This window comes from Acanthisitta chloris, unplaced genomic scaffold, assembly GCF_000695815.1.
Source record: "Acanthisitta chloris isolate BGI_N310 unplaced genomic scaffold, ASM69581v1 scaffold9523, whole genome shotgun sequence".
In the NCBI taxonomy this organism is placed as follows: domain Eukaryota; kingdom Metazoa; phylum Chordata; class Aves; order Passeriformes; family Acanthisittidae; genus Acanthisitta; species Acanthisitta chloris.
This window is the reverse complement of record NW_008665627.1, coordinates 87402-95707: the sequence shown is the minus strand read 5'-3', so window position 1 is coordinate 95707 and position 8306 is coordinate 87402. Positions and strand designations below refer to the sequence as shown.

The following is an 8306-nucleotide window of genomic DNA, read 5'->3' as shown; positions in this document are numbered from 1 at the left end:
GTTTTTTATCTCTTGGCGAGCACGGGATTTGTTTCGCTGTGGTAGTAAGCGGGTGGGGTTTCAGGGGCAGTGCGATAGTGGGTGCGGTGAGTTGTGGGGTCAGGGGGGGATGGCTGCAGTCAGAGACTGGAAAGGTTTAACATTCTGGTGTTCTGTTGGCTGTGTCGCTTTGTTTTCTTTGTTTTCTGTGCTGCTTTCTTTCTTTCCGTGTTACTCTGTAAGTGCTGTGTTTTGGCCTGAGAAGAGGTCTTTAGAAAGGATGTCAAAGTCTAGCAAAGGGCAACAAGGCTCATGAAGGGTCTAGAAAACATGTCTTGTGAGGGATGGCTGAGGAATTAGGTTTGTTTAAATCGTTTGTTTAAATCTCAAGAAGAGGAGGCTCAGGGGTAACCTCATAGCTCTCTACAACTACCTGTCAAGGGGTTGTAGAGAGGTGGGGAATGGTCTCTCCTGCCATGGCTGCAGGGAGAGGACTAGAGGGAATGGCCTTGAGCTGAGCCAGGGGAGAGTCAGATTAGATGTTAGGAAAAATGGATTGTTCAGCCTGGAGAAGAGGAGGCTCAGGGGAGACCTTCTCACCCTCTGCAACTCCCTGACAGGAGGTTGGAGTCAGGTGGGGGTTGGTCTCTTCTCCCAGGCAACCAGCAGCAGGACAAGAGGGCAGAGACTCAAGCTGTGCCAGGGGAGGGTTAGGTTGGCTATTAGGAAGAGATTTTTTACAGAGAGAGTGCTCAGACATTGGAATGTGCTGCCCAGGGAGGTGGTGGATTCCCCATCCCTGGAGGTTTTCAAGCTGAGACTTGGCACGGCACTTAGTGCCATGGTCTAGTAACCACAGTAGGGTTGGACTTGATGATCTTTGAGGTCTCTTCCAACCAGGTTAATTCTATGATAGCAAAGCAGTAGATGTGTTCGGTTTTCAAAGTGAACTTAGGCCAAGATGGTAAGGGACCACAATCAGCCCATGTGTGCTTAGCACTGAGATTTCATTTATTTCATAAACATAAAATTGCTAGCTGACTTGAAAAATCTTATGCTGAGCTTCTCAGCAATACGTGGGTGCCTGTTAGCCGTGTTTTGTGGAATTATCACAACTGTCTAACTGTAAAGTCTGTCTTTAGTTTTCAGGGACAGTCTAGCCATAGATTTAGATCTGATTCCCTAGCAATGGGTTTGGCTGGCAGAGATTGTGCTTGTTTTTCTCCAGGCACTTATATAGTCACACTGGCTTGAATCTACCAAGGAGACTTACTGTGTATTGAGAGCTAGGACTGTAAGGCTAGTTTCTGTGTGCTTGTCTCTAGTGCTTCCAGAGGCAGTGACCATTGACTTGGTGACCCTTCTGCTGAAGCTCTGTAAGTGAGCCCTTTGGCCACCAATGCTTCTCTGCCAGCTGATATCCTCCCCTTTCATTTCACTTTGTGAGAGGCACAGTGATGGTTACAATGCTCCCAACTTTGGTACCCTACCAAGACCTCCTGTATGTGCTGTGAGTGGGGTGGGATAAAATAGTCAGTCTTCAGGCTGCTGGTCTGGGGCTGCAAAAAAGCCTCAGCATCAGAAGGATGCACAATGGGACCTTCTGGCACCATCCATCCAGTTCTCAGTTTAGCAATCTGTTGTGTCTCCTGCCTGTGTGAAGTTCTAGAAGTGGTAAAGTTCACCTTGAACAGATATCCATTTGTTGTTCTGCTCTAGGACCCAACTAAAGACACGGAGTGGAATGACATCCTACGCAAGAAAGGTATCCTTCCTCCGAAGGAAGACCTGGAGGAAAAGGAGCGTGCAAAGGAAGAGGAACAGTTTGCCATCCTTCAGAAGTCTCTCGGTGAGTGACCAGCCAGGGCAGCAGCAGGACAAGCCATGGAATGGCTCCTGTACAAAGAAATGGCCATCAGCAATGTTGATATGCCTGCAGAGCAGCGTGTGATTTTCCAAGTGTTTAGGAATATCAAAGCTTCACAGGATGATCATCTCTTAATGGTATCAAACAAATACATTGCTGAACATATGGATTTTTCCAGCACAGGAGAGCTTTGTTCTTGATGCCAGCTCTGTATTTTTATTAGATGTAAATGCTTAAAAACTGCAGTAAGAACAGTGTGAAGGGAGTGTGCCAGTGAATGTGCAAGTAAAGTTCTCTCATAACGTTACCTGTTGTTTGGGAAGTGAACAGCACGTGTGTGTGGTACTTCTTTGCTGCCAAACTTGAAAGATCATGCAGGTACTTGTGTGCTAGTCTAGGCAACCTTCAGCTCAGAGGCCTTTGCATCATTGTCTTTTCATCTGCGTGTCTAAAGAGCATCTCATTTTCTAAGAATCCAGTAACAATGACAGGCTGACAGAGTTGGGGCCTGGAGAAGTGAATGCTTCAGGGAGGTGTTACAGCACCTTCCAGTACCTAAAGGGGAATGACAGTAGAGCTGGAGAGGGACTTTTTAGAATCACAGAGTTGTAGAATCCCCTGAATTGGAAGGGACCCACAAGGATCATTGAAGTCCAACTCCTATGGGCAATTCCAACTTTATAAGGGCATATAGTGATAGGACAAGGGGGAATGGCCTTAAGCTGCAGGACAGTAGGTTTAGATTAGATATTAGGAAGAAATTCTTCACTGTGAAAGTGGTGAGACACTGACACAGGTTGCCCAGAGAAGCTATGGATGTCCCAACCCTGGAAGTGCTTATGGCCAGGTTGAATAGGGCTTTGAGCAACCTGGTCTAGTGAAAGGTGTCCCTGCCTGTGGCAAGGGGCTTGGCACTAGATGGTCTTTAAGGTCCCTTCCAATCCTAACCATTCTGTGATTCTAAGATCATACCTCAAACCTCTCCCTTCTCCCATATTTGCCATTAATCTGTCCTTAAAGTGAATAAATTCTGTTATACTGATAAGAACTGGTGAGTCTTAATCCTGGAATGATGTTTTTGCTGATTTGATGTTTCTTCCATTTTAGTGAAAACATATGAGGACATGACTCTGGAAGAGCTAGAAGAGAATGAAGATGAGTTTAATGAGGAAGATGAGAGAGCTATTGAAATGTACAGGTCAGAGCAGCATGCAGAATTTGACTTTGCGGATAATTGCAGGGTCTTTTTTTTCTATGCTTTTAGATATTGTGAAAGAGATGAAGGATGTTACTAGGCCTGATGATGGAAAAAGGGGGTGGTGTTTCTGGTCTCTTGGAGAGCTTCGAAGTGTCTTTAATAGGATAACAGCATTCAAATTCAGTATACTTTATCTACAACCTGATTTTGCAGAAATAATGTGCACCTGCTGAGTGCATGGCTGGGGATTCTGAGAGCTTTGAAAATCACCTCCAAGATTTCCTCATTTTTGTGTGAATGAGATTAAGGTGCTGCAGATTTGCATAACTAGTATTGGTTTTTCTCTTTATCTCTTAACCTCTCTCATGATTTTTGCCATTTAGTTTGGTAGTGGGTTACCTGCAGAAGAAATGTTTGGTGAGGCCAGAAATGAGGGGGGAAAAAAAAGTATTTCCTGAAACATAGTTGTACTTTATGCATGTTGATGGTTTTAACTTAATCATGCAAACACATGAACATCTACTATGTCACTTAGCTTTTGTTGCTCTGGGGTTTGAAGAGGTTTGTAATGTGCCTCTGAAATCTATTTCAACCAGTGTTGTTCTGTCAAAAAAATGCATCTGTTCTCAAGATCTCTTTTCCTTTCTTCGCTATTCAGGCAGCAAAGGTTAGCAGAAATGAAAGCAGCTCAAATGAAGAACAAATTTGGGGAAGTTTTGGAGATTTCAGGAAAAGATTACGTTCAAGAGGTTACAAAAGCTGGAAAAGGTATTTGGGTAGTCCTGCACCTCTACAAACAGGGGTAAGAATTTGCTTTTAACCAGTAAACCTTTCACTGCCAATAGCTGAAAATGCTCTAAGACAAGTGTGTAGTTGCGGAATTTAGAAACTGATTCTGGAGTCCTACAAAATAAAAAAAAGTATTAATAATTTCAGTACTGTTGACTCAAGACTGCTGAACATAACTCTAGAATGATGTTACCATGAAGTGGCTCACCATACAGCTACCATAAAGGGAGTTGCTGCCACTGAAACAGCCAAAATTGGAAATTACTCTGGGTGAAATGCAAGGGGCTCTGGAATAGAAGGATTGCTATGTGTATTCAGCCTGGTTTCTAGTGGCATAAAAAAAATGGAGTGAATAAGGTTTCTAGTCCTGTCACCATGATAGAAAAACTTGTCAAAATTGTCTGTTAAGCTACTAGAGTTTTCTGGAAAAGGTTATAAATATTCACTACTGTTCATTGTTGGAACTTGCTAAACCACTCACAATCATCTACCAGCAGTCTGAGATAACTGGAGAAGTTCCAGCTGACTGGAAGTTAGCAAAGGTGACACCCATCTATAAGAAGGGTTGAAAAACTACCTGAATTTTCTGACAGGGGGTTGTGGAGAGGTGGGGGATATCTGTCCTGCCATGGCTGCAGGGAGAGGACTAAAGGGAATGGTCATAAACTGAGACAGGGCAGAGTCAGATGAGATGTTAGGAGAAATGTTTTCCCTGTTAGGGTGTTAAGGCGCGTGAATAGATTGCCCAGGGAGGTGGTGGAGTCACCATCCCTGGAAGTGTTTAAGAGGCAGCTGGATCTGATGCTGCAGGATCTGGTTTAGGGGTTAGAGCAGAGTGTCAGGTTAATGGTTGGATTAATGTTCTTAGAGGTCTCCTCCAACCTTGATGATTCTATGATTGTCTCTAATTGCCTGGCAGGCATTGGTTGCCATTTGCATATTTTCTTCCAGGAGCTCCTTTTCTTTCTATTTTGCCCTTGCTCATGCAATTCCTAAATGTCTTGAATTCATAAACAAGTTCCTCTCTATGAAAGGGGGAAGGTTTCATAGCTAATGTATTAAAACAAAAAATCCACCATCTGCCAAAATCTCCAGCAATGTCCTTTGAGTGCTGGAATACTGGAAAACAAAAGTATTCACAAGTTACTTCTGGTACATTTGTCTTTCCAGAAATGCTACTCATTAAGCTGATTTTTCTGACCTTTTTTCTGGAGCAGATTACTGTTTAATTTGTCTCTTTTTTTTTTTTCCTGTTGCTGTTCTTTGCAGAATTCCACTGTGTGCCTTAATAAACCAACATATGAGTGGGCTTGCAAAAAAGTTCAGAGATGTGAAATTCATCAAAGCTATTTCTACCACCTGCATTCCCAATTACCCTGATAAGAACCTGCCCACGATATTTGTCTACCTGGAGGGAGACATCAAAGCTCAGTTCATTGGGCCTTTGGTGTTCGGTGGCATGAACCTGACAAGGGATGGTAAGTGTCTGCATTTCCAAAGGAAAAGCAAAATTGCTCTGCTGGGAATGAGAGAAGTGAGGCTTCAGTGAGTTGACAGGCAAACTTATTTATCTTAATGTGTGTGCAAGTATTCATGGCCTGTGTGGGGTGAAACAATTTTTGCTGGATGTATTAAAGGCTAGACACTACCCAGGCACAGTATTTGGGGCTCTTGTGCATCAATGACTGAGTTTGCCCACAGTGGCACAATAATCTGTGCATTTGATAACTGGTGCTTGCCTATTGCATTGTAGGAAATATATTGTCTGTTTTTCCTTCCTGACATGCAGGCTCCACTCCTCATGAATCTGTCTGTTTCTCCAAATGCAGCTGCTAGCCTGAATTGGGCTGCTTCCTTTTCCCTGTGCCTTCTTCCTGAGATGGCAGCGTGTTAAACTCCTGCCTCAGTGGTTCAGGGGGCACAGGGCTCCACGAAGAGAGGCTGTTCCCTTTCCTGGACATTGTGGTTTTCCCTAGACCTATTTTTCCTTGCCCATCTTGGCATTCTAAAGGCAGTCTAGGTCGTGCAGGCTTGGCAGCATGATGTGCTTCTGGAGATGAGGGCTGTGATGCAGAGCACTGTGGCTCTTCAGTAAAAGGTGGTTGGTCAGGGATAGTGTCCTACAGCAGTGCTTGAAGACAGGTCAGCAGTGAAAAAGGCTCTTTTTGATTACATCTGAGTTACATTTGCTTTCCTAGTGCATTTTGCTTCAGTTAGAAGGAGACTTATCAGCTTTTTGAGTAGACAGTTTGGTCTGGATGCCTTCAAGCTTTTTGAAGGTCAGACTTTTAGGGGACCTTTATCTGATGTGAACCACAGTTAAGCAGCATTTCAAGGTCCCTGCTGAGTAATGTCACTGCCTGTGGTGGCACTGGATGCAAAGAGGTTTTTTTACTAAAACTCTGCAGTTTGTAGGATAACTTAAGCATGTGCTATAGAAAATACTCCCCTGCCTTGAACAGTCAGAAGGGGAAAAACTCACCAGTGAGATTGCTGATTTGGGAGCTAACTAGCAACAGCAGTTGCCTAATTATGCAGTGGATTGAGTAGCAGAACCTGCAGTTAGGTTTCTCCCATTTTTAGCACATAAGTACTTGGTGTTGGAAGGGTCCAAAGGTGACTGAGCCAGCTTAGTTCAGTCATTGCTGAAAGCTGGGCACTGAAATTCTGCACTTTTATTCCTTCCTCCTTGTCCCCCAAGCCCAGGTGACTTCCACTGGAGATTAAAGAAAGTCTGAGGCTGTGTTCATTATTCTGTAATGTCTGAAGGAAATTGGATTTGATGATGGGGTTGTCAGCAGGACTAGGAGTGAGGTTTCTACTGAATGTGTTGTATTGACTTTCTGCCACTTCTGGGAAGCAATCCAGTCCAATTTGGGCCTGCTACTCGTCATGAAGACTCTCTTACTGTCTTGCTAAGGAACTAATAAGCTGACTGAACTGAAAAATATTTATAATTTAGATGTGTAAATGGAATTTCCACAATTTTTTCGCCCTTCTCTAAATTGATTCTCTGCCTCTTCTGATTGTGATGAACTCAGTATATGATGGAAACAGCTGTAATATAGGAGCAGTATTCCTTCACTGGCAATGGATGTGCAAACATGTCTTGTGCCCTTATGTGGTTAGAAGGAGGGAAAATTAATTTTCACTGTGATAGTTGCCTCGAAAGCTGCTGCTCTGTATGCATCACCTCTTTTGCGCTCCTGGTTGTAAAGGGAGCAGGGAGCCACTGAGGATGTCACTGGTGATCTGCAGAGCTCTGTGCCCTGAGCTGAAACCTGTGCCAGCACTAGGGACTGTGAAAAGAGGGCTTGGCTGGAGCAGAGGTGGGAGAGACAGGGCAGGCACTGGGACCTGGGCATGGTTTTGGTGGTGGTGATGGTAGAGCAATGAGAGAAGTCAGAACAAAGGGTGGGCTTTTTCCAGTTTGCTTCCCTGCAGTCATAACTCTTGCTTTTTTCTGCACAGAATTGGAGTGGAAGATTTCAGAGTCGGGTGCCATCAAGACAGACCTCGAGGAGAACCCCAGGAAGCAGATCCAGGACCAGCTCATGTCCTCAATTAGGTCATGTGTGCCAGCCAGAGGGGAGAGTGACTCAGAGGATGACTAACTCCTGCGACTGCATCAAGATCAATGCAGTAAACTTGCAGCCAGTGTTCCCCCCTTGAGCACTGCAGACACTCCTCCAGACCTTGCTGAGCCCCAGAAGGGGAGCATTTCATGATACTAATTTATCTAGAAACTTCTAGAAACTAAAAGAAGTTTCTGTTTTTTAAAAAAACATTTGTTGCAGCTTCACTTAAGATGCTGAAAGACATTTTGTATTAGGAAGCCTTGAGTACATTTTACTCAAACTTTTAAAATACAGACATCAGTAGAAACAGAAGTCTCTTGTTATTGTTTTCTTAGTAAATTGCTGACTTCTTTTAAAAAAACCTGAAATATGAAGTGGCCTTAAGTGCAGTTTTTTTAACAAGCTTAAGTTGTGCAAATCAAATCTGAGTAGCTGGTCTTAAGTAACTGGTTATAGCACTTAGGTGGGCCATCTCTTAGCCTGTTGTGTGTCACAGCTTGGACTTCCTGGAGAGCTAGGGGTGGTGACCCATGCTGTGGGTGCTGCTGAAGGTGGTGTGTGGCCTTTTGCAGAGGTGTGCTGGCAGTGGAGGCCAACACCAGGCTAAGAGCTGGGACCCCAGGCCTCTTGAGAGAGGCTTTGGTGGTGACCAGCATCTCCTGGGACCTCCTGAGTCCAGAATCCCCTTTCATTTAGAGCAGTATTCTGCCTTTCACAGGGGCTGAACTTCCTGCACCACTGGGAAAGAAAATGATGGTGCTCAAGTGTGAAACTACTGACTCCTTCCACAAAATCAGAAGGAAGATGATGTTTGAAGAAGTGACATCTTGCTATATTAAAGACTTCCATCTTCTAAGTACAGTAATAATCATTGAGGCCTTGGGAGAGCATAAAC

General features: G+C 44.1%; 1 protein-coding gene across 1 annotated transcript; it reads left to right on the top strand.

Annotated features, from left to right (window-relative positions):
• Positions 1 to 1698: 1698 nt before the first annotated feature.
• PDCL3 (phosducin-like 3) lies at positions 1699 to 7718 on the top strand (the record flags this gene model as incomplete). Its single annotated transcript, XM_009071830.1, has 5 exons — positions 1699 to 1828; positions 2954 to 3044; positions 3703 to 3846; positions 5103 to 5311; positions 7305 to 7718. Coding segments are annotated over 5 exons (717 nt in total), but the record flags the coding sequence as incomplete, so codon positions are not given.
• Positions 7719 to 8306: the final 588 nt, after the last annotated feature.